Consider the following 27,369-nt stretch of genomic DNA (forward strand, 5'->3'; position numbering starts at 1 on the left):
ACCTCCATACTGTGAGAGAGAGGGAGTCATAAAGCTGTCGTCTAACTTGCTAATATCCACGCTTCAATCTGGTGTGAATGGAATTCCAAAATATGTTGTGTTTGCAGCCGCGCGCGTTTGTGGGGGTGTCCCTATGTCTCGTCAGTTGGCTGACGAGAAAGAGGGAGAGGGAGGGAGGGAGGGAGAGAAACCTGTGTGTGCGGGTCTCCTTGTCGTCAGCGAGAGAGAGAGAGAGAGAGAGTTCCTAATAGACGCGCAAGGAAGAGGAAGGACATACAATAAACTGCTTGGAGTGATTTATACAACCGTCAATAAAGGTCATGGCAAATTTCAAAGGATGCATTTGAATCCTAGAACAACAAAAGATTTTCCTATCTTACATTCATAACATTCCATGGACGCAGTACACAAATTCTATTTCACAACCCGGACAACTGGAACTTCATTGCGCACTAAAACTGCCTATCAAAAGAACACCTGGGCTGACATCAAATCCCAGTGACTTCACTATGGTATCGAACTGAACCCAGACTGGTCTACGGTTTGGAACCACCGGTCTAAGAAATTTCCCATGGAATTCACCTAACATTCTGCACATCTTGTATCAACAAGCCGCATAACATGGATAACCGTGCAACTGAAGCTTGCTCCTTTCCCAACTTTTAAGAGTCATCTGAGTTGGATGTACTAATAGGTTGAGAGGGTGGGGCTCCTCCTGATGCTTGAATTTCATGAGCTTCAGTCTTGGAATTAAGAAACCGACCTCCACATCCACGAGCTCTTCTTAGAGCATGCAAATGTCTCGACTCATGGAGATAAGGCTACAATGTAGAGGTTCAAGGAATGCAAAAATTAAAAGGTGGTTTTAACTAAAGAATGTAAACTAACAGAAGGAAAGACCATGAAACTCATGGCTGTTGGTTTTTCAATGCAATGGTAACAATATATATATGGAGATCACTGCAAATAAAGCAGAAAAAATGCAACTATCATTCGCACAGGTCCGCATGAATAACTTCATTAATGTGACAAATAAGAGTGTGAAGATTGAAGGCATGTGACAACAAATAGAAGACCACACTATATATAGACAAAAAAAATGTACATAACAATGGGGCTATGAATTTTAATCTTAATTGATCACAATAACAATGACCAATGACTCATCCAAAGGAATTCAAATCAATTAGAAAGGTATCTAAGACGGTTGGACAAGCACGAACAGAAAGACTACTAGTGTTCCAAAGCAGCCTTTCACCTTTCGTGATTGGCTTAAACATTATTTCAAAAATTCAGAGCATGGATATGCAAAGGCATAGATTTCCACAGGGAAAGTAAAAGCAATAGTGCACCGTGGATACCTAGGCTAGGTAGTAACTTTCTGATTAAAGTTGATACCTATTTAACAGAGATCATGCTTTCGTACATGTTAAGCTTGTAAAACTCATACAGAAATTACTAAAAAAAGTCTAACAAATGCAGTAAACAGAAAAAACTGAAAAACAAAAGGTAGCTTATTCTGATGCATGCTCGGTTGATGCTAAGAAGTCCACTACAGGCTTTTGTGTGTTTGTTGGTAGGAATCTAATCTCATGGACAAGCAAATGTGGTTAGGTCTAATGTTGAATCAAAATATAAAGCAATGGCCCGAAAGGTGGATGAAATGACATGGATAAGAACTATGCTTAGCAATATAGGACTGAAGTTCGCCTACGGAGATGAAGTGTGATAACAAGGCAGCCACCTACATTGCTAACAATCATGTATTCCATGAGACAACAAAATAGAGGTGGATTGTCGTGACTTAGTTCAGGCATGAGTTATATCAACCATCCACGTCTCCTCAAAAGTCCAAGTTGCTGATTGTTCACCAAGCCTCTTTCCATTGGAGATTTTACAATATGCTGAGCATGATTGATATCTATGCTCCAGCTTGAAAAGGAGTGTTGAAAAAAATGGGTCTTATAAGGAGTTTCTTAGTAAATTGTTACAAGTCGTCATTTTATTTTTATTAGTGTAAGAGGTCTTCTTTATTATTTCTCTTTGTTGTATGGACCTGCTCTGTAATTTTTGTTGCCGCCCCTAATCTCTTCTAGCATGGGATTGGGGTTAATGATAGACTGTTTTTTCTTCTCTCTCCCTCATCCATGTTCAATAGGTATCATGAAGAGAATTCTCAGAAAATTGAAAGGAATAGTTGGTAATAAAACATCAAAAGAACTGGTCATCCCCAAGAGCCCATAAAGTAGTTACTTGTAGCTGCAAATTGCACAAGGATTTTGATGAAAGGTGATCTGCGTCGAGATACTACTCATTTGTTAGGGAGACTTTAGCGTCTTCAAGTAGTAGAACACAGGTTTGTTGATGGAATAAGTACAGAATCTGAACAAAGATCCATGGTTGCAACTATGGTCTGGGCAACATGTGTTAGGCACCTATTAACTAGGATTAGAGTCAGCATCTAGGAATCTAACTTTGTGACAATCAAAGTGCTATAATTACAAATATATGTTTCAACACTATACCTCAAAGTCAAACAAAAAATCAACATTTTTTGAGACACAAAAATTAAGGAGATCACCAATCTTGTTCTAACTAAATCTCAAGTATTCATCAACAAAACAAAGAGAAGTGGAACGTGGTACAAGATCATGTACAACTCGAGGAAGAGAGTTGGGATGTATTAATAAAGATGCTTCGACTTTAATTAAATTTGTATCAGATCCAAGATGATTGTGTACGGGTCATATTCACTTCCACAGGGAATATGTAAAGCATGTTATGTAGCCAAGGTTGCTTATGTCATTTGTTGTAATCATACAATAGCCTGTAATTGAATGAAGTTAGGGCATGACCCCACACATTGCAAATCGTGTTCATTGATGCCCCAATCTCCCCTTGCTCTTTTCTTTCTGAAACAAGAAATTGTAGGGACTAAATTTCATCTTCTAACAGTAAATAGAGTGGTAAAGTATTGGCTAATACAAGTACAAAGAGATATCATTCTCACAATTTCATTTTTCACCAATATTTTTGGATTAAAGCATATGAAAGGATTTCACAGCTTGTTTGCAAAAATTATGCATCATCACTGGTTCAGTATAATGGAGGTATCACAAGGGTAACCATGTATTTTGTATTTTATTCGAGTTCACATCCAAAGTTATTCCATAAAAGAATATGCTCTTGATTGCCTTTGATCATTTTATAAGTGAATGAACCTCCACATTGCATGTTCAAGCCTCTATCGTGAAAATACAGCAGATACAAACATCAAGAATAGTATTTGCAAAGGTAAGAATTCTTCCAGCAAGACAAATCTGGCATGCCAGTTATTCAATAAGAGAGTGTCTACAAAACAGATTTATTTGTTATGATTACCTTCCGGGACTTGATCATTTTGTTCTCAGATTCAGCTTTTGCACGTGATTGACGTCGCCTCAGGATCCCATGATACTGCTTTGCATTAACGTAAACTGGTTCTTCAACAGCATCACTTGGCAAAGGTAATCCTCCTTGATGAACTCCCATCATGTGTGGATGGATCTGGCAGGACCAGGAATGTCAAATTTAAATATAATATAAACCAAAACCATAAAACGCAAATGTAAATATAAAATGAAAATCCTGGCAAAAGGACAACCACATACCATAACTTGTGCACCATAAGCTGCAACATAACTTCCATAGTATGGATCTGGGAATGGATATACAGCTTGACCCTGCTCAACATTTTCAATGTGAAATTTTATCAGGATAGATAGACCTATAGATGTCTCAAACACTGAAAACCAGTTTAAGTTAGAAACGTCTAGACACTAAGTTGAAGTAAGCACTTTTCTGTAATAATCACTAATTATCCAAATCTCAGTACACCAAGCCGTGCAGCATAAACATGCACAAAAGCATGAATACGTTCTATGAGTTAAAATAGTCATCAGATAGATCATCAAAATTCACAACCATTAAAAAGGGAAGAAAAGGACAAGACAGAGAGCATCAACGGAACAGTTCCTATATGAGATTGTGCTCGTTCCTAAAAGATGTGTATTATAATCAGTCCAGTACATGCTAGCCACAAGAAATATCTTGAAAATATCATTTTTTTCATTCTAAAAGGCTACAAGTTGTTTTTAAAGGGCAAATGTAGGGATAATATCAAGATTCAAAACTATTGCCAAAAAAGTATTGCCTGTGATAATATAGTGATATTATCACGATTTCTCTACCTTTTTCATACAAAGAAGTTTTAAATATACTTTTAGTGTACATTTCCATTTTTTCATTTTAAAGTTTTAAACATTACTTTGAATATTTATCCATATTTTTTTACAGAAATTGGGAACAACCCTCAGTTCAACCACTTTTTTTATCATTTTTTACATTTTCTTATTTTTTGATTTCCTAATATTTTTACAGGGAAAAAAGTCCATCCAAGTACACCCAAGAAATATATTTGTGACTATGATGTACAGTACACAAGAAACAGAACCAGTATTCCTCTATTATTGAACTTCCATACCCTAGGATCAACCAATACCATGGGTTGGATGCACAAAACTAAAAGCACCATTGTGGTTGACAATTAGAAAGAAGCAGCAAAGTTCTGCTTTCCTAGCGCCTCAAAATTAGCAAGCCGACAAGCACAAATATCATTAGCACCTCTGACCTACAGAACACTTATCCACTTCAAGGCCACAGTATTGACTTGACTAGGGGGAGGAGAAGGAAAACCCTCCCTTATTTAACTTCAGCTAAATTTATCAATCTGTGCAACTTATGCCACCTTTTTCTGTTAATTCATTAATCACCTTTTCCTATCTTGAAAAACCAATTAAAATCAGATGCTGACAATCAAAGGACCCAGAAAAATATTCACAACTAATCATTGCAAGCTAGGAGATTTCATTGTTTGTTCATTCTATCCAATTAATAAAGAATAATTTACAAAAAATAAAATTTAACTCAGCACAATCTTATATTCAAAAACATTCTTCTAGCCTCTATTTAACTTTTCCAGAAACCTTGATATAGAAGAATCATGTGCCAAGCAATTGCTAACGTGCAGATTGCCAAACTTATCATCTCTTTGAAAATATTCAAGGAACATTATCATCATTGCTCCATGAGGATCATTTGCTGCCCTTTGAAAATGAAACATCTCAATCTGATCTATAGATTTCCACCATCCTCGGTATCTATGCTCTCCCTGATAATTGCAGAAAACTAAGAACTTCTCTTCCATATAACCTGAGGTTCTAAAGAACATTTAAAAACCAAAGGATCCTAATGCACCTTCACATTGATAATCCACCTGACCAAAGAGTATCCCATATTTGACTAAATTGTTTCCGAAAAGGTAAAGAAAGACTGAATCTATGCACATGTTATGAGCAAACTTTCTAAATGTACAAAAATGCTACGTAGCTAGGAGGTGTGAGACCTTGACACCCAGATCTATTCAACCTGAAAAGCAGGTGTTAGATCTTGATATCCAGGTTTGTTCAGCATGAAAAGGCTGAGAAGGCAAGAGAGAAGAGGAAGAGAAATAAGAGTGAAGAAGATTTCTTCAACAGTGTAATAGCAACCTCTCTAATCCTACGCATACCCTAATTCTCTGTGAGTGTATGCTTTACACTGACTTAAGAGTACATGACCTAAATACAAAAGCATAAAACTGCCAACCCATTCACATGCAGGGTTAAATACAACACTTTTACCTAATCCAGATCCAAAGTGAATAAATAAACATGTCTTTTCACCTCCCTCAAGTTGCATATGGCTTTGAACCATGAACAGCTTGCCTCTCAGCATCCAAAATTTGTTAATGATTAGGCTTTTGGTGAAAAAAAATCTGTAAATTATTCCTCAGTTTTAACAAACTCAGGCTCAATTTCCTTCTCAACCTTTTGCCTCATAACGTGCACAATCTCATTGTGTTTTGCATAACTAAGATGAAATGGATTAAATGACATGTTTATTGCACTTTGGTCATCACATAACAAAAGAAAATGAAATATAGCCGCAGCATTTTTGCTTCCTGCTGCTCTATGATACCAAGTTTTGACCAAAAAATAGACAATTTTATGAGATTGACAGCCGCTGATCTGGATCCCCTACTTAATCAGCATCAATGTAGATAACAAGCATGATTACCACCTTTGGTAATGTTTCCATGTAAACAAGCTCAGTTCCTTTTAAATATCCCAAAATTTGCTTAATCTCCCCATATGACTAGTCTCTGGTTCATGCATGAGCTAACAAACCTAAACTGCGACGTATACAAGTAAATTATTGCAACATGCCAGCAGGACTGCAATGCTTTATGGGGTCATCACACAAATCTCCATTGTGAGTTGCTAACATATGATGAAAGAACGCTCGTTGTGGACAAAGGTTTACAATATTTCATCCCTACCTTGATCAAAACTTCAACGACACATTTGTGTTGAGTAAGAGTAATTTCGCCTCCTTTCATAGCCACCTCAACTCCAAGGAAATCCTGCAAGACTCCAAAATTTTTTTGCCTTGTATCTCTTGCTCAACAACTGCTTGAACTCTATTATATGGCCATCTGAATTGCTCATCATAACTAGTGACATCAACACTTATCAACAATAAGGTATTAATACTTGATTGCTAAAAGATGAACAAGAAGTGAACTAAGCAAGTTCATTGAAACCCATTTCTTGGGATTTCAGAAGGAAAACTATGGAACCACGAACAAGATGCCTGTTTTAGCCTATAAATTGTCCTCCTTAACATACAAAAATAGCAGCAATTGAATGTCCTTCCATGTACCCAGGAGGTTGACCCATGTAAACTTTCTCCTTTAGATCACCGTGCAAGAAAGTATTCTTGACATTAAGCTGTTTGAGTGATGTAGGCATTTGTTTATGGTCATGCAACATAGGATCATAGAGCAAGGGACAAGGTTGAACAAAATGAGAAGAGCCTGAAGGCTTGAGAGCCTAATGTGCAAGAAGTTAGAGAGATATGTGATGATGCAGAAAATGCATCACAATTCTATACAATTTGGCATGCATTCATACATGTTTAAATTGCTAAAAAGTAAAAACCCATGTTAACATTGTTTTTTATTGATAAGAGCTTGTGCTTTAAATTTCATGTGAAATAGGGCTGAATGGGGAGAAATATCGCATATTTGGTTCATAACAGCATTTTAAGAAATCTGGAACCAAATCCAAAGAATCAGATAGATTTAAATTCGGGTCCAAGCCTTGAACCAAACACTGGAAGCATATATATTGAAGAATTCATATGTAGAATAGCTCAAAACATGGCTTAATATATGATAGAAGTACATATACTAAAATTTGGATGTTCTGAACAATTTTCACATGTTTATGAGGCGTTTTGGAAAGAGGAAAAAACAGTTCCGAATTTCTGCAGAAATAGAATAACCCCTAGAGGAAAGTTTTGCCTTTCTGACAGGTGGAATTCTAGATCTTGTCACGTTCTTCCTTAAGCTTGTGCAAGAGAGTTTTCATCATCAAGCTATTTCTCCACTCAGGAAGGTAGGGTTCTCATCCCAGTGAGTCGTTCCTCTTCTTCCTCTTTGTTTTCCATCTCTCATATTTTCCTCCATCTCGGGTGTTGTTTTTGTAGGTTTGCAGCAGATTGCAGAAAACCTCTTTGGACGAAAGTCGGGTTTGCATCGCCTTTCATGTCCACAACAGTCAGGCTCGCACTGCTGACACTCCACCTCCTGCCCTTCACCTCTCCTCTTGCTCATAACTTGGAGACTGCGAGAATATCATCTATTATTGTAGGACGTGAAAAGCATAGAACTTCCTAGCCGGAGACCCATAGGAGTCGCCGTGTCATTTCATCCCCTTCATCAAAGCATCAAAGGTTGGTGTTCTTCTTCCCTTTTCTTCTAGGAACATGTGGCGTTGTCTAGAGTCCTTTTTCCTTTTCTACATTGCATATTTATTCCATCATGTTCTGCATTATTTACTTTTTGTTTTCGTTTGATTGTCATGCTAAATCACCAAACCTTTGGTTGAATGACAGAGGGAAGACGAGGAGTGTTGGATGTTACGAGTAACAGCTGTATTATTAAGTTCATCTACCAAATATGTATCAATATAAGCAATCAAATATAATGGAGATGAAAAGGAATGAAATAGTTCCTTTGTTATGGTGCTCTTGATATATATCTAATAATTCTCATCGATGCACCCGTGGATGGATGTAGGAGCTTACTGAAACTAATTTGCAACATGAACAACATTTGCACTGTCAGGACCACTAATAGATAGATAAGTTAAAGCTCCTATGAGTTGTCAATAAGTCCTTAGATTCCCAATAACTTACCTATCACTTGACTTCATCTTTACTCCTAGTGCAGGTGTTTTAACTATTTAGCATTAGTGATCTTAGGCATGCTTACAATATCACTAGCAAATTTGATTTGAGAAAGAAAATATCCTTTTCTACTATATGCAACTGCAGTGCCAAGGAAATAAGTTAAATAACTGAAATCACTCATTTCAATCTAATTTTTCAAGAAGCATTTAACTTGTTCAATTCCTTCATCATCACTACCAGTAATAATCATGTCATCCATAAAAAGGAGTAATGCAGTAATACTAATAGAACTGTTGGTAACAAACATAGCAGCAATATTAGCATAACATGATCTAGAGCCTTGATCAAACATGACCTTGCCAAAACAGTCAAACCTAACTTATGAAGCTTGCTTGAAAGTTGAAACTATATAAAACTTTTCTACGGCGAAAATTATACCTTTCGAGATATCATAACTTGAGAGAGCATCCATACAAACTTCTTCATTTATGTCACCATTTGAGAAAGCATTTTTAACATCCATTTGGAAAATTGACAAACACTTGGGAGAGGCTACAGCAATTAAAGTTCTAAAATCTCATCCTAGTAATGGAAGCAAGAGTTTCTTGATAAAACTAACCTAGCCTTATCTTTCAAGCGAGTCGTCGGACTCTTAGTTTTGACTTTATAGACCCACCAGCAACCTATTGTCCTTTTTCCTTTAGGAAGAATAGCAAATTCCTAAGTTTGGCAATTTCCTAAGGGCTCTCTCTAAGCTCAGTGTCAATTGCATCGATCCAATGAGAAAGGTCTTTGGCTTCAATTAAGGGGGCAGGTTTAACAAGAGTGAACAGCCAACAAATAATTTCTATTTTTGGGGGAAAGAGGATCATAAAACACAAATTTCAGTAAGGGTCTAGTAATTCTTTGACAATCTCCTAAGAGTTGGCTCAGGCTCTCCAGTTTGGGTTGTTAAAACATGAGACTGGATGTGTTTGGGTCTGGGTCCAGATCCAGACACGTTCATCCCAAGCATCCTTTCCTTTATTTCTACATGTGCTTAATTAGTTCATTAATTTCATCGCGTAATTTATTCTTTTGTTTTAGAGCATTAATGTCCACAATGTGTAATCTTGTTATTAATAAAAAAATAGGGTTAGGAGGCATGTGTCAATGTTGCCACCTAAACCTTGTGCATCCATCTCCTCCTCCCTCTTTGTTTTTGTGTGAAATCAGGCTGTCGTGCTTCATCTTTTCTGAACCTAAAATCTGTTATAGTATCATAGCCAGGTTGTAGAGATCTACCAAAGAAATGTTCATGGAGATCCAAATAAGGTTGGTTTCTTTGGTTTAAGAGATCAAAATCTTAATCTTCCTTATTCCCTTTGTTTATTTCAGTCATTTAAATCTGAGTATCTAAATCTCTGTGTTTCCTTTCCTCCAATCCTTCTGTTGAGAGTTCACAAATATCTTTTGTCATATTCATATCAATTTGTGCAGTCATCAGCTACCTACTGCTTCGTCTAATATCTTCTGATATTCTCTGCCCTGTCTCATGTTTTTCTTATTCTGTCATGATTTCCTGTTACTGATTCCCATGCTCTGTTTCATGTCAGAAAGAAAATTGGTGTCTTTATACAGAACGATACATATTGATTGTCCGACATTCTGATACACAGACATCTGGCATGAACCTGGTTATCTGGTCTGACACAGAACTGCTCTTTGTGTCTAATTGTTTTTCTGATTTGTTCCTATTTCTCCTTTTTCTGTCTACTTTACAACAGTCGCTAAGAAGAAAATTTTGCATTTATTGTGAGCCTTGTGTTGCAGACCGTGCATAGTCGGCAATAATCTGGAAATTAGAAGTTAGACTCAGTCTGACCTGTAAAAAAAAGGTCACGAGTTCTAGTTTGCAGTAATAACTTTCTATATCTTGAAGTAAAGAGCTTGCTTGGGGGTTAAGCCCCCTACCTTTATTCCAACAAAATGATTATATATAAGGGAAGGCCAAAACAGACCTTAACAATAAGCACAAACCCGCTATTTTCGGTCATGTCTGGAATGTTAATTAACCTTCCATTTCTATCCGAGCTGATGGTGTCTTCATTATATATCCCAGTTTCCATCCAAATTCTCAGTTTAATTTCTGTCTCAGGAGGCCATTTGATAGAGGAAAAGCTATCCATCAAGCTCCTCCAAACTTCCCTTTTGAACCTGATAAGATGTTGGATCTAATCTGATCCAAATCCAACAAGTCTAACTATGTCTTCTGATCACATTTATCTAAGCGGGGTTGTGATTGTAATTTTTGTAATTGTTTTATTCTCGACTCTAGATTATTGTGTTGCTTCACTCTAGACACTAGATTATTATGATTGTTTCATTCTAGATTCTTTTAAATTGTGTAGACGGATCATTATATAAATGGGTTGTGTGAGAATGTAAAGACTCACCTCCCTTTCTCATTTCTCTTTTTCTGTTTTCTCTCTTAACCTTTCCTTTGCTGAAACTGATCGTGGGTTATAGTTCAATACCCAAAATCTTACATGGTATCAAGTCAAGGTTTGGCTGGTTCTACAGAAGTGAATGTTTGAACAGACTTGAAATCTCCTGGTTGGTTTTCTCTTATACCCCTTCTAACATTTTGTTCCTAATCCTTCATCTATCTCGAAAACATTCTTATATTTCTCTGGTAGTACTTAGTATATATCTACATTGACAGATACATAAATTATCATGGATATTCTCTCCCAATCCAATATGTCATCCAACTTCTTACCACACCTTATTCCTGAAAAACTGAACCACTCCAACTACCTTACTTGGAAAAGGCAGAACACTCCTTTCATAAGCACTTAGGATCTGTATGGGCATCTTGATAGTTCCATTCCAATACCACCACAGTTCATTCAACAAAAGATTAAGAATGAGAGTGAAGAGACAATTTTCACTCAAGAAATTCGTAATCCTCAATTTATAACATGGATGAAACGAGATCAAAGTCTTGTTGCATATATCACATCAATGCTCTCTCAAGAAGTGTTGATTCTTTTTCAGATGACTGTACAACAAGACAGTTATGGGTCAGACTTGCCGAAACCTATTCTCGGATTTCAGAGGCACGTATTCTATATTTGAAGAAGAAATTTTAGAATCTCAGCAAAGGGTCAATGTCGATTATGGAATATTTGGGATGTGTTAAAGGGATAGCTGATCAGTTGGGAGTTGTTGGATACCTTGTTTCCGACAAAGAAAAAGTCCAACAGACTCTTAGCGGTCTTGGACCAGATTTTTATGCCTTCACTACTGCTCTTGAGGTTTTGCATATCTTGCCCACCTTCAATGAACTTCAGGGCAAGCTGCTTCAACATGAAATGAACATGAAACAATTGATAGGAGGAACAAACCAAAAGGCAATGCCCACAATGTTTTAGTTATAGAAGCTGCTGCAGCTCATAGAAAAGGTAATGAGGCTCATCAAGGAGGCATGAATTGTGGGCATGTTGAACAAAATGGCCCCAACACCGAGTGTTACAAGAAAATTTCAGACCAATACAACAAAGAAAGTGCCAACGTGTTTTCAATGTAACAAAAAGGGTCACATCAAAGCGAATTGTTGGTTCAACCCACAAAACAGAGGCAATAACTTGAAGTTGAACAAAATGTCAAACTCCCACCAGCCGATGTGCAACAAATAATAATGACTGCTGTCTCGAATATGACAATGAAACAAATTGATTAAGGCGAATGGTATTTGGATTCAGGTACTGCTACTCATGTAACTGAAAATGCTGGTAAGTTACATGAACTTTTTCCTTATTATGGTAAAAGTAATATAGTTACAGGTGATGGAAGTTTTCATCCTATCACACATGTTGGGAATGCACAAATTTCTCTTCCAACATCACCATTTTCACTATCTTTGTCAAATGTTGCCTTTGCTCCAAATATCCCAAAAAGAATATTATTTCCATTTCTAAAATTGTAGATGAGACAAACTCATATGTTGAATTTACTTCTTCCTCTATGTATGTCAAGGATCTTCTAACGAAGAAAACATTCGCTAAAGGGGAACGACAAGGAAATATGTATGTCTTAAAGGAAAGTCCTTATTTCTTACAGTCCTCTTCAAGTCCAGCTCAATTGACATGCTTTCCTTCCAACGCACCTTCACAAATTCCAAGTTCTAACTGTCTCCAATCAGATGTCAGTAAGCCAAATTTATGGCATGGCTGTATGGGACATTGTAGTCGTGGGTTTTTGGAAAAACTTGCATCAGATAATCTCATTCCAAAATCCAGTCTATCTTGTGATCCCTATGACAAAAAATGTTCTAGTTGCGACCCATGTAAGAGCCATATACTTCCTTTTCGTAATATCAACAAAATAGCTACTAAACCTTTTGAGATTGTCTATTCTAATGTATGGGGGCCAGCTCCCATTGATTCTTTGTCTGGCTCCCACAATTATGTTTTGTTCATAGATTCTTATTCTTGATATACTTGGATTCACTTCATGAAACAAGAATCAGAAGTGTTTAGTATCTTTCGAGAATTTCATGTCATGATCCAAACACAGTTTTCGTCTAAGGTTGTGCATTTCCAGTGTGATGGTGGGGAGAATATTCTTCACATGACTTTATTAACTTTTTACGAGAAAATGGGATAACTTGACAAATTTCATGTCTATACACCCCACAACAAAATGGCATAGCTGAACGGAAACATCGTCACATTGTGGAAAGTGGTATGAGTATGATGCATGATAGTAATACTCCTATTACTCTATGGACGAAGGCTTTTCACACTGTTGTACATATACTAAATCGTCTGCCCATGATAGTTTTGGATTCAAAATCTCCTTACTTCACTTTTTTTGGTCAAAATCCAAACTTCACTGATTTAAGGGTTTTTGGATGTGTGTACTATGTTCACATTGACTCGTCATTAAGACGTAAATTTCAAAGTAAAGCAGTCCAGTGCAGGTTTGTTGGTTAGGTAGATGAATACAAAGGTTTCTGATGTTACGACCCTACAACCAGACACATCAAAGTATCAAGAAATGTTGTGTTTGACGAACACAATTTTAACATTTCTACTGAGAATTCTCAACCCGTGGAATCATATGATCCTTGGGTAAATGTTAAATTATTTGCAGGAGGCAGTCTAGAATCTCATCCACATGATGAGATAGGATCTCCACATATCACACAAACAGAAGGAAACAAAGAACTCGTTCTAGCTATGAAAGAATGAGAAAAAATGCTTCATGTCGATTTTCAGGACAGGTTTAGAATCGTCGGAAGAGGGATAGATGGCAATCCGATCTCTTCCCATGTTGAAGTCTATGATGATCAGCCTGTTAGAAGATCTTGAAAGTATGACACCCCATTCATAGATGGGTAAGTTATGATAATCTTTCCTTAAATTTTCATCTCTTTATGTCTCCAGTTATAAAACAAGATGAACCTCCTTCTTTTGAGGAAGCCTCCAAGTCGTCGCATTAAATCAGGGCAATGAATGAAGAAATAGACGCACTACATGAATGTGGGACATGGAAAGTTGTTACTAGACCCAAAGAAAAGAATGTAGTAGGTATTAAAACAAAACATAGTTCGGAGAATTGTTTTCCTACATCCACAACGATCCTCTCTCACCCTTGACTCTAGGTGAGGTTCCATTATTTATAAGGGAAGTGTTACATCAACCCAATCATGGAAGGGTATCTTTCCTTTTGTTTACAATTTGGTTTGCTCATCCGTTGGGATTTGATTACCTTGTTGGTTTGATAGTTTCTTCTTTCTTGTCGTTGTAATCATGGGATATCATTGGTCGAAGCTGATTTCCTTTTTCCTCAATTCTCTTCCTTTTTTTCTTCAACTCGATGTTGTCTGCCTTGCCTTTATGGTGTATTTCCAAGATCAGCTCCAGATTTGGATCTTGTCAGATCTGATATGCTAACATCCCCCCTCAAACTCAATGGTCCTGAGTGAACATTGAGTTTGAACTTTGAAGCGCCCTCGAACAAATGCCTCCGTGGATAGAGCTTTGGTGAGAGGGTCCGCCAATTGATGAGATGAGGGAATGTGTCTAACAGACAGTTGCCTTCGAGCGACAAGATCTCGTACAAAGTGTACATCCAGTTCAATATGTTTACTTTTCTGTTGAAGGACTGGATTCGCCGTCATATAGGTGGTACTAATGTTGTCGCACCAAAGGATTGGTGGTTCAGAATGATTGATACTCATATCTTGTAATAAATATTTAAGCCAAAGGACCTCTGCAGCAGTGTTGGCGTATGCCCGATACTTAGCTTCAGTGGAGGATCGGGCCACAGTGGGTTGTTTCTTCGAGCTCCAAGAGATCAAATTCTGCCCAAGGAAAATAGCATAGGCCCCAGTAGACTTGCGGTCGTCTGGGCATCCAGCCCAATCTACATCCGAGTAGGCATGTAGTTGAGTAGATGAGTTGTGTTTGAGGAGAAGTCCATGATGAATGGTGGCTTTAGCATAGCGGAATATCCATTTCATTGCGTTCCATTTGCCAGTCGCAGGAGTGTGCATGAACTGACAAACCTTATTGACTGTGTAGGATAGATTGGGCCTAATAATGGTGAGGTATTGAAGCACCCCAACTGTTTGGTGATATAGTGTTGCATTTGAAAAGGGAGTTTCAACCTTTGTCAGTGAGGAATTTGCCAGTAGAGGCGTAGAAATAGGCTTGGCACCAATCATATGTGTCTGAGTCAAAATGTCAATGATATATTGTTGTTGTGACAGGAGCAATCCTTCTGACGTTGGAATAGCCTGAATACCCAAGAAATAATATAACGGTCCGAGATCTTTGAGAGAGAAGGTTGTACTGAGACAATGAATTAACGTAGTAACTTGCACTGTAGAGTTACCTGTGATTAGTATATCATCAACATAAACCATGATAAAGAGCCTAACCTGATCAATAATCAAGGTGAACAATGAAGTGTCGGTCTGAGACATTTTAAAGCCCATGTGAAACAGTGCCTGACTTAGACATTGGTACCAAGCTCTTGGAGCTTGCTTCCATAGATTGCTTTATGAAGTTTGCACACATAACCTGGGTGGCTTCGATCCTCAAATCCTGGAGGCTGAGTCATATATACATCTTCAGTTAGATCTCCATGAAGGAACACATTATTAGCATCGAGCTGTTTTAGGCCATCGGAGAGAAGTAGCAAGAGATAAAACGGCACAAACGGTAGTTGGCTTTACAACTGGGCTGAATGTTTCAAAGTAGTTGATGCCTTCAATTTGATCATAGCCTTTGGTGACCAATCGAGCTTTGTAACGCTCCAAAGTTCCATCAGGTTTATGTTTAACCTTGAAGATCCATTTACACCTTATAATGGTAAATGTCCGGTCAGGTGGGACAAGAGTCTACGTTCCATTTTGATGAAGAGCTTGCATCTCCTTGGCCATTGCCTCTTGCCAATGGGCTGACTTGAGCACTTGGACATAAGTTTTTGGTTCTTGGTCGGAGCAAAATTGAGTGACGAGCAGTGGGAAGTAGGTAGGACCTTGAAAAAGGGAGTTTGGGTCTTCTCGTACCATCTTGTGAATGAGTTATCATACTATGGGTTCGAAGAGATGGCATTTGAATTTCTGTAGATGGTGGTAAGGATGACTCGGTGGCCATAAGCGGTGCAGATTGAGTGACATTTGGTTCACATGTAGGACTGGTTTGATTTGATGGAGGCTTACCAAAGGTAGAGTTGGTTAATGAAGGGAACGCAGGTAAAATAACAGCTATTGGTATGGTGGTAGGATGGGTAACATCCCAGTGAACAACTTCGAGAGGTTTAGTGGCCTTGTGATCAGATTGAACAAAAGGAAGTACATGTGATTTCCCAGATTGACAAGCATCTCAAAAATTGTTCTCTTTGACATCATAATCAAAAGGAAGTTTAAAATGTCTCAAAATAAAATTAACAGTATTCAAGGCAGGGTGTCCAAGTCTAGCGTGCCATCTACGAAATAACTTACGTCCGTTCTCCATAGAATGCCACCTTCTCAATTTGAGGATTATTGATTTCTGGTTGTGGGAGTTGGAGACAATAGAGCCCATTTTCACGCTTTTCGTGAAGTAGCACCACCCCTGTACTCTGGTCCTTCACCACACAATGATCAGCAGAAAATTCAAAAACAACTTGATCATCTTTGCAGTATTTATTCACAGATAACAGATTATGAACTATTTTAGCGGCATGAAGAATATCACGTAAAGCGTTACATCAACCCAATCATGGAAGGGTATCTTTCCTTTTGTTTACAATTCGGTTTATTCATACATTGGGATTTGATTTCCTTAGTTGGTTAGATAGTTTCTTCTTTCTTGTCGCTGTAATGATGGGATATTATCGTTGATGCTGATTTCCTTTTTCCTCAATTCTCTTTCCTTTTTCTTCAGCTCGATGTTGTCTGCCTTGCCTTTGTGGTGCGTTTCCAAGATCAGCTCCAGATTTGGATCTCGTTAGATCTGATACGCTAAGAGGAGGATCGAAATGGATTTACAAAGTCAAACATAAACCTGATGGCAGTGTGGAAAGATACAAGGCAAGATTCGTGGCACGAGGATTCACGCAGCAATATGGAGAAGATATGATGAGACATTCAGCCCTGTGATCAAAACGGGAACGATCCATGTGATTATATCATTGTCAGTTGAATATGGATGGAGACTACATCAAATGGACATGAAGAATGCTTTTCTTCATGGTGATTTGAGGGACATTAGAGAAAAGATTAAAAATATCAATGTTAATATGCGATAATCAAAGCGCTATTAACATTGCTTTTAATCCTATACAGCATGGTCGAACAAAGCACATTGAGATTGATCAACATTTTATTAGACAAAAAGTGGAAGACAAGGAGATTCGGCCTATTTATGTTCGTACAGATGAATACACAATTTATGAACGAAGCAACGATTTTGGTTTCTAAAAGGCAAGTTGTACATGGTGCAAAACCATATACAACTTGAGGGAGGATGATAAGATGTTGGATCTAATATGATCCAAATCCAACACGTCTAACTATGTCTGATCACATTTATCTAAGCAGGGTTATGATTGTAATTTTTGTAATTGTTTTATTCTAGACTCTAGATTATTGTGTTGCTTCACTCTAGACTCTAGATTATTGTGATTGTTTCATTCTAGATTCTTGTAAATTGTGTAAAGGGATCATTATAAAAATGAACAGCGTGAGAATGCAAAGACTCACCTCCCTTTCTCATTTCTCTTTTCTTGTTCTCTCTCTTAACCTTCCCTTTCCTGAAACTGATCGTGGGTTATAGTTTGGTACCCAAAATCTTACAAAACCTACTAACCTGGGGTTCAAGACTGTCATGAAAACATTTGTTCCTAAGAGGCCACGTATTCCAGCAAACAATTAAGAAGGTCATCCTCCAGCACTGACGCCTCCACTTCCCTGGGATCCTTGCTTGCAGCCATCTCTTGAACTCATCTACAATCTTGTCTTGGGGGAATTTAACTCTACCAAACTTTGTAGCAATATACCTCCAAACCTCCTCTGCTAATTTACATTTTATCAAGACATAGGCATTTGTCTCCTCAGCACAACGGCAAAAGGAACAACAGTTTGCTAGTTGAATCCCAGCCTTATGAATCCTATCAAGGGTGGGTAGCCTGCCTTCACAAGCAATGTAGGAATGCCAACAGCTCTTGAACAGGGCGTGGCTAGTCCAAATCTTCTTCCGCCACCATTCTCTAGTACCCTGAGCTCTACATTTCTTGATAATCTCTCCTACCTTGAAGCTCTCCTTTCCACCATCACTCAAACTAAAGCATCCTCAGTATCCCTTAGCCTAATGTTAGCAATGGACACTCCAAGATGCGTAGCAATGGCAAGGGACGGACTATCCTGGTTAGCACCAGTTTGCTCTTGAATACTGATTTTAAAATCACTACAAATCATACACATATCCATTCCCATCAACTCTATTGACGAGGACTTGTCCTAGCCATCGATCTATCAAAAACCTGGTCCGTTCTCCATTTCCAACTTTCCACTCAACTTTGTTTTGGATCCAGCTCCATCCCCATCGCAGACCTTTCCAGCCCCAGCTCTGATTAGGGAATCGTTTGACTATCCAAAGAGTATGAGAAATCAAATACTTATCCTTAAACAAGTTAGCCCAAGGATCCCAACTGGTCAAAAGTCGACAACACCTGCTGGCTAGCATCGCTTTGTTCACTTCCTCCATCCTTCTTATCCCAACTCCTCATTCCTCTAAAGGACGACAGTCGCTCCCATTTAACTAGATGCATGTGTCTTGATCCATCTTCGTCATTCCACAAGAACTTAATACAAGCTTGTTTGATTATCTTTAAGACGACCTTTGGAATCTAAATGCCATCATCCAATAATAAGGCAAGGTCATCGACACATACCGAATGATGCAGAGACGGCCCGCGTAGGACAAGGTCCGAGTCTTCCATCCAGCCAACCTCTTTTCCACCTCAGTGAGGAGTGGCAAGCAAAGATCTTCTGTAAGATTTTCCAAAAACAAAGGTAACCCAAGATACTTCGAGGGGAGGTCCCCAATAGACCATTGTAAAATACTTTGAATTTCCCACGTGTGGCAGTCGTCCATGGTTCTAGCAAAAATCTCAGACCTTTGTTTGTTCACCTTCATACCAGCATCACATTCAAAGTACTTCAAAATAACTTGTATAGTACTAATAGTTCTCTTGGTGGCCTTAACCACCATAATCACATCGTTAGCAAACAATATAGCACATCCATTTGGCCTCACTCGACGAATTTTAGGAACAATGATGTTTTTGTTAATCGTTTCCTTGATAAGTCATCTACTGAACATTTCCATAACAATGAGGAAAAGATAGGGGGACAAGGAATCACCTTGTCGCAGCCCACGCCTCCTATCAAGTTTCTATCCCATCCTACCATTCATAAGAATTCCATAAGACGCATAGATTACACACTTCATGATTCTAGAATTCCAACTGGGATGAAAGCCCAAAAAGTGCAGCTAAGAAGGCCCAGGGAACCCTATCATAAGTTTTCATCAAATCAAGTTTAAGACAACAACCTCTTTTGTCCCAGAACTCCTTAGAATTGATGGTCTCATTTACCCACATCATGTTGTCATGGATATGTCTCCCTTTCGAAAAGGTTGTTTGGTTAACATTGATAATACAGCTCAGGATGCCCCTCAATCTATTGACAATAACCTTCACAATGATCTTATATATAGTGTTGCATAAGGAGATGGGTCTGAAATCTTCAACTTTCTTGGAATTTTCTTTCTTAGATATGAGGCAAATAATAGTTTCATTGATACTCTTCACCATTTTCCCAGACGAGAAAAAGTCTTGCACAACATTCACCACGTCAGTCTTTACCATCGCCCAACACTCCTGATAGAAATAATTAAGAAAGCCATCCGAACCGACTGCACTGTCCTTATCTAAACTCCACACTGTTGTAGTTACCTCCTCCTCCAAGACAGTCTGAAGAAGCTGCTCATTTTCAGATTTTGTGAGCCTAGCTATGTTATCAATACCTTCAAACAAATATCCTTGCGCTTCGTCCTTAGCTAGGACCTCCTTCAAATAAGCAGTGCACACTTCAAGTATCTGCTCACTATGCACATATTCCATGCCATCGCATTCTAGACTTCTAATCTTATGTTTAGCTTGTCTAGATTTAGCCATCGCATGAAAAAAGGAAGTGTTTTTATCACCCTCCACAAGCCATTGAATGTGAGACCTTTGCTTCTACATTACTTTTTCCATGAGGAGGGCCTAAGGTAACGGCTGCCTCACCCCATGTTCTTTGTCTAGCACACCTTCAATTCTTTGATCCACACGATCCCTGCAAACCTCCAATCTACTTTGAAGGTTAGCAATGTTATCATTAAGTTTGCCAAAGGAATTCCTGTTCCAAAGTAAAAGGATCATTCTCAGTCGATTAAGCTTAACTAGGAGGCGCATCATGGAACACCCTCTGGCCTCACCTCTCCAAGCTTCCAAAATCACTGCTTTGCCTTATTTGGCCATCAACCAAGGCTTAAAGAATCTAAACAGCTTCTTACCCCTGTGATCATCTCTAATGTACCTGGTCTTGTAGACTAGCTCACAGTGGTCTGAAGTAGCGGACATCAAAACCTTTATGCTGCCCTCACCTCCAAAGCTGGTCTGCCACTCATCGTTCACAAGACACCAATCCAGCTTGCATTGCACTAAATCTTGTCCTTGTCCATTATTCGACCACATATATCTCTTATTTTTGTCTTCAACGTCCTTTAACCTGCAAGCAAAAATGAAACGCGTAAAGGAAATACAAGAACCAGCTGATGGTGCTGATCCCGATCTGTTATGACTGCTCAACATGGCGTTAAAATCGCCAATGATGAGCAATGGCCCTTAAACTCTAGACACAAGAGCCTCTAGTTGGTAAAAACTTTGCAACCTTTCCCCAAACCTTGGTGGCAGGTAGACACCAAACACAACAAAAATTTTATTGTCTGCTAATCTACGAAAGGAGACACCAACCCAGTTATGATCAGCAACCACATAAGAAGCTTTCATCTCCTCCTCTTTCCACAAGCATAAGACTCTAACTACACCATCTGAACCCTCAGCATTAGACACATGTCTATATCCATGGTATCTCTCCATGATTACCTTCATCTTGTGAGTGGTAATCATCGAGTCAAGAACAAACCCAACTGAGGGATTAAACTTTTTGAAATGAAGACTCAATTCTTGTTGGGCAGGCCTCGTAGCAAGACCTCTGCCTCTTAGCAAGACCTCTATATTCCAACTAAAGATTTTCATGAGTAGGAAGACCCAATACCTCGCCAACATTACTATCAGACCCAAGGACCATGACATTATCATTCCCTCCATTACCCTCATCTTGAGGAAATCAGGGCATGATTCACATTCTCATTCACCATTTTCCTCTTCTTGGAGCCATTACATCTATGAGCAAGGGCATCTTCCAAACTAACCAGTGTTACAGGAGGCCGACCTTTCTTCCCCTTGTTCCAAACCTTGTAGACTTCTTGGTCCACCTCTTCCTTTCATCTCATGCCTCCACTTGACTGCCTTCAAGGGCTGATACCTGTTCAGGGCCTTCCTTTATAGACATGTCGCCTTCCATCTCCTTGGCCGAGAAGCAGTCCTTGGACCCAGATGTGAACATGAACCTCGATGGGCCTGCCTGTTCACGAGTGTTGTCTACTGCTGTCCTTTTAATACTGAAAAAAGGATTAGACATCCATTTTCAGTACCTTCAATCTTGGTTTCCTCTCCCTGGCCAGATGTAGCATTCTTCCCCCCTTTCATCCCTCTTTTATTATACTTCTTGCATTCATTATCACCAGACTTCCTTACATCCTTCTACTGGCTAGAGGTTGCACTCCCATCTCCGTCAGTGCGAGATGGAGTAGCTTCCAGTTCCCGAACAGGCTGGATGCCTCTCCCTTCAACCTTATCAAATTGGTTGCTAAACGCTGCAAATATGTTAGTCTAAGGGTCCCGCCCTCCAGACTCACTTCTTTGGAATAGGGATGTGCACATAGTCCACAACAAAATGGAGTAATAAGAAAGAAAACATCAGCACATACTAGAAAGTGCTATGAGTATGATGCCTGATGGTAATATTCCCGTGAGCCTTTTGGATAGAAGCTTACCATGCATTGGTTTATATTATAAATCGTCTTCACATGCCCATGTTAGACCAGAAGTCTCCTAACTATATTTTGTTCGAGCAACAACCATCTTATGATGAATTGCATGTTCTTGGCAGCATATGTTATGTGCACATTGGCTCCTCGTGAAATAAGTTTTAGCCTTTTATGACAAGGTTGTTAAATGCAAATTTGTGGGGATATGCAGACTAGTATAAAGGAAATTGGTGCTATGATTTTGGTGCAAGGCATATTAGAACATCTAAGAACGTAGTTTTTGATGAGCAAGACTTCGAGTTGCATAAGATAGATAAGTTGTATGCCCAGACACCAAAGACGTATGATCCAAGGAGAAGTGCAGATCTATTTGCCTGATTGGACAGATTTGTCAGCCGAATTGCTCCTATGTGGGTGCCAGTGAGTTTTTTGTCGAGTCACCTCCTATTGAGTCACCTATTGAGCCACCCATTGAACCACCTCATGTTGAATGTTTCTCTGGGCAAGTATGTAGAAAAGGATCCTTCCGCTTGGGTGTGCAAACTAAAGAAATCGTTGAATGGATTAAAACAAGTGTCCCACTCTTGGCTCGAAAGTTTTCCTTTACATATTCAGGGTTATGATTTTAGAAGACAGTTCACTGGATCATTCTCTATTTGTCTATCAAGAGAATGGTATTATCACTCTTCTTCTTATATATGTGGATGATCTTGCACTAACTGGGAACTCAGATAACCATGTACAAGAAGTAAAATTTTTCACGAAAGCTTTTAAGATGAAGAATCTAGGAGACTTCAGATATTTTCTTGACATGGAGGTTGATGATCAAGGAGATAAGTTGTCAATCATGCAACAGTGCACTCTTGATTTATTGGAGAAAGTAGCTATGATGAATTGCAAACCAGTAAACACTTCAAGTGTATTACACCAGAGATTGGAGAGCCTTATGACAATCAGACACGGAGTAACTAGTTGAGTCCCACATCACTGGGTTTTAAAACATTGACTGCTACAAGTTCCGTTAAGAAGGATGGCTAAATGCAACTCTGGGGCATGCATCTGCCACGTAAAACCATATTCACCAAAAGCCAAAAGACTAGAGCACTAGTTGAAGTACTCCCAAAAAGGATATCGAACTTTTGTGTATGATCATGACTGAGAGAATCACCACTTCATTCAAGAACACAAGGACAGAGTAAGAAACCCACAAATAGTATAACAAACAACAGTCATCAAATATAACACAACACTTGACAAACGACAAGCTATGCTCAGAAATATGGAAAGACTTGAACAAAACTTGTGATAATTGAAACTGGAAAATTATTGCCAGTCTTTAAGAAACAACATTCTCAATTGATGCTTGATACGAGAATAAATACCATGGTGTGACCAATATCCGGATGGGTGTGAGGGACAATGTATTCAACAGATGGTCCTGCTACGCCATGACTGTAAATGCCAGTAGAAGGAGATTGAGGTTGCATCGGCATGTGAGACTGATTTTGATGTTCATCTGTCCCAGCACTATCTGAGCTTGGCATGGAGGGAAAGAATGAAACAGAGCTCCAAATCAGAAACTTAATTTGGACAGACCAAGTAGGAATTTTCACTTCCTTCCCTTGTTCTCCAGTTCTACAATGAGGCTATTATTAACTACCACAAACAATAATCAATCAACAAAAGCAAACTGGTCAACAACTTTGCAGAAACCAGCTCAGAAAATTACGGAGAACTGAATTAAACTTGAAAAACGAGGTTCTTCATTAGTTTTTTTTGTCACGTAGAGTATAGGTCATTGTTCCGCATCACTGTCAAAGCACCCATTGATATATAACTTACACAAGGTGTTGTAAGTTCTAAGTGATTTCATAAACTGCATACACATCCTGATAGTACAGAAAGTAAGAACTGAAAATTGATTCGATAATGTTTACATAGCTTATAAGCTCTTTCAACAACTTCAATTTTAGACTCAACATGATTTATTCTTTCAAGCCATGCCAGTATACATTCACGACTCAACTACCTCAGGAGTCAGGATTATCAATAAGATGAAATGTTATTCATTCAAGACACACTACTCCTACTCTTACAAAAGCAGTACCAGTCTCGGCCAACTTCTGTTGTTATTTTAGGTTTATCTGTGTCACATAGGTAAAGGAAAGGGTGAAAAGATGGAGCAAAGCAATTTGAAAAAGCTTGGGCACAGGAAGTAATGCAAGACGGATTAAGATTAAAAAGTCTTTACCCGTCTGCACTCACGGCTAAACTAAAACTAAACTTAAAACTAACTAAAACTCAAGCAAATGAGTAAACAAAAAGGAAGAACAGAAAAACTAAGAAAGAGCCTGCATTTTTCATTTCTTTTCAACTTTCAACTTTTCTTACAAAATGAACCCACATCCCTTTATATAGAGTAAGGGATGGATTGTGGATCTGGATCCAGTTACAGGTATTTAAATTTATATAGGTCCAGTTATAGAAATATGGATCTGGCTTCTGCTTCTGGCTCTGCATGAGGAAGATACACATACAGGGTGAACAGAACTTACAGAATTTGATCCAACCGCCTAGATAGGAAAGAGCATCTGATTTTCATTATAGAATGAATGACACAATCTCTCTCTTCCCCCACCCAAAAAAAAAACCAAATAAAAACCACATCTTATAAAAGGTGATAATCAGACTGAATGAAAGTTGATTCAGTAAAATAATGGACAAAAAGGCCATAAAAAGTGTTGACTGCAGCTGACACAGCTTAATGTCCACACCCATGTTTTGATGTCTTGACACAAGTGCAGCTGCCATGAGGTGTGCTCACATGACATAAATGTTTAATAAGATGTACAATTACCAATTCCCTTGTGAAGTACTCTATCCATTTTGTCAAAGGCATTTCTTCACCATTTCATCTCTTATAAAAAGGTCAAGAATTTGTGAATTTATATTCCAAAAGAAATTGAATTTTTTATGTTTTTTTTCCTCCCACCCTCTCATCTATTCTTTCAATTCCTCCACCCCCTCGACCAAAAAAACTCCTTCCTCCCCATCCTCCTCACCTTCTGCCTCTCCAAAAACCAAGGGGGAGGGGGGAAGGGACTTGTCTGGATACCTATAGGAAAATTGAAATCAGCCAGCTACCACTGGGGTTGGACAGTTATTTTTTATTGTGTTGCTAAAAAATGTCGCAAACTGGTCACTGTAAATGAATCTTTTACAATGCTTTTTAGTGACAAAAAATAACCATCTGGCCGCAAAGGTAGCCGGCTGATCTTTTTCTCTCTCTCTCTCTCTATCTCATATATATATATATATATATATATATATATATATATATTGATTGGTAGAAACTAGACCAATAGATCAGGGACAAAAACCAAACCTTTAAACATGGTATTTAAAGTGTTTTTTCTTTTAATCCAACCTTACCAATATGACCTTAAGGACAGGTTGATGCAAAATACATATTAAGTAGATCAATTTTTTTGTTTTAATAGTGTTTTTATAATAAGCAAAAATAAATGGTTCTCATAGCATCAACATTTTGATAATAGAAAAATCAACATTTTTTTAGCAAAAAATTAAATGGTCTGGTTTTTATCCCGGACCTAAACGTCTGGTTTTGACCAATCTCTCTCTCTCTCTCTCTCTCTCTCTCTCTCTCTATATATATATATATATATATATATATATAGTATGCATATATTTGGAATGTGGATGTCTATATGTATGTATGTATATATAAATGCATATTTGTATGTGTGTATGTATGTATGGATGTTAAACCATCTATTGGGACTTCCAACAGCTTGCTCCTTAGTTTTCGTCATTTCTTGCACACTGTATTTGCATATGTCACCTTTGTACATTCTGCTTATGCATGTTATCAGGCACTTCTGTGAGCGATAAAAAGTTCTTAGTCAAGTTGTGAGCTAAATAGATGGCTTAATGTCTTATGACAGTTTTTAGCGACACAACATAAAAAAAACACCATCCAGCCAAAGAGGTAGCCAGTTGATTTCAATCTCTCTCTCTCTCTCTCTCTCTCTCTCCCTCTGTATATATACATTACATATATATAGATATATGGTTGTTTATGTGTATGCATGTATGTATGGCATATTTGGCTGCTGAACTATCTATTGGGACTTCCAACAGCTTGCTCCTTAGCTTTCATCATCATTTCTTGCACACTGCATTTGTATGTTACCTCTGTACGTTCTGCATATGCATGTTATCATGCACCGATCTGAGCAATAACAGTTCTTGTTCAAGTTGTGAGCTCAAGAGACAGATTGAGGGATTCTTTGTTTTAGTCCTTTGTGACTTGTTTGTTTGAGAACCTTATGTTACTCAAGATTTTGCTCTTTAAGAAATTCTTGCATAGTAAGAGAGATCAGTTCAAGAAGGATGGCTACATACTGCAGATATCCAAGTTGTTTCCTCGTGAACCATACTAGCCCCATATTTCTCTGATATTGCTATGATGAGTCCCTCTACCAAGTTGTTCTGTATCTAGACTTGCTTTACGATGGCTGAAAAAGGGTACATAGCTCGATGATTCAAATTTTCAAAGTACTTGACGTGGACTTGCAGCCATAGAGAAGTATGCATCCATGCCACATGAGTGTACCTCCTTGGAACCCCAATTGGTCCAAGACTATGAGAAACAAATTAATATTGCGATTCACCGAACTGTCAAATATGGTTTATGAACACCACAGGTGCAAAAGTTGCACCTCATTTTGCAAAATTCAAAACGGCATTAGAAGAAGAATGTCTTTATGTATGACATGTATTTTACAGAAAACATACTTTTCTTGATTTTTCCTGATTTCTTTGTTATTTTGTCTGTTTCTTTTTTAATTTTTTGACGTTAAACATCAAGAAACATATCTATTGTAATAGTTGATACATGTCACTGTATGCACTGCACAACATTGATTTGAACCGTCATCCTAACTAGAAGCTACAGAAATTCTGAAATGAGAACAAACTGTGTGAAAAAAGAACAGATGCACTAGCAAAAGCTAGTACTTGGAAATTTCAACTTCTTTTCCATAGGAAAAAAGATATAGGATATGCATGGATTTTTCAAAGATAAAAATAAAATTCAAGGGCCCTTAGGGAGATCTAAAGCAAGACTTTGAGCAAAAGGATAGTCACAAAAATATAGAATAGAATGGGAAAACCTTTGTAGTCATAGGCTCATAGCAAAGGCCCACTATTATGGCTTTAGTAGTTATAGTATTAAAATTGATTGATGGATCAGCTAAATGCCAATAATGCTTTTGTTAATAATGATCTTAGGTGTTCTGCATGAAATCACCATCAG

General features: G+C 38.2%; 1 protein-coding gene across 10 annotated transcripts in view; it reads right to left on the reverse strand.

Annotated features, from left to right (window-relative positions):
* Positions 1 to 260: 260 nt before the first annotated feature.
* LOC116267543 (nuclear transcription factor Y subunit A-7-like) overlaps positions 261 to 27,369 on the reverse strand; it is a 34,752-nt gene continuing 7,643 nt past the window's right edge. For 9 of the 10 annotated variants that reach the window (XM_050075230.1, XM_050075229.1, XM_031649324.2 and 6 more), the window contains exons 4-7: positions 23,414 to 23,562; positions 3,651 to 3,722; positions 3,382 to 3,546; positions 261 to 821 (exon numbers count right to left, since the gene is read on the reverse strand). In XM_050075230.1, the coding sequence (XP_049931187.1) occupies positions 663 to 821; positions 3,382 to 3,546; positions 3,651 to 3,722; positions 23,414 to 23,562 (545 nt within the window). In that variant the 3' untranslated portion in view covers positions 261 to 662. Of the gene's footprint in view, positions 822 to 2,629; positions 2,913 to 3,381; positions 3,547 to 3,650; positions 3,723 to 23,413; positions 23,563 to 27,369 lie in introns of those variants that run through there. The other variant, XM_031649327.2, reaches the window with a different exon arrangement.

The sequence above is a fragment of the Nymphaea colorata genome, chromosome 14 (genome assembly GCF_008831285.2).
Source record: "Nymphaea colorata isolate Beijing-Zhang1983 chromosome 14, ASM883128v2, whole genome shotgun sequence".
NCBI classification, from domain to species: domain Eukaryota; kingdom Viridiplantae; phylum Streptophyta; class Magnoliopsida; order Nymphaeales; family Nymphaeaceae; genus Nymphaea; species Nymphaea colorata.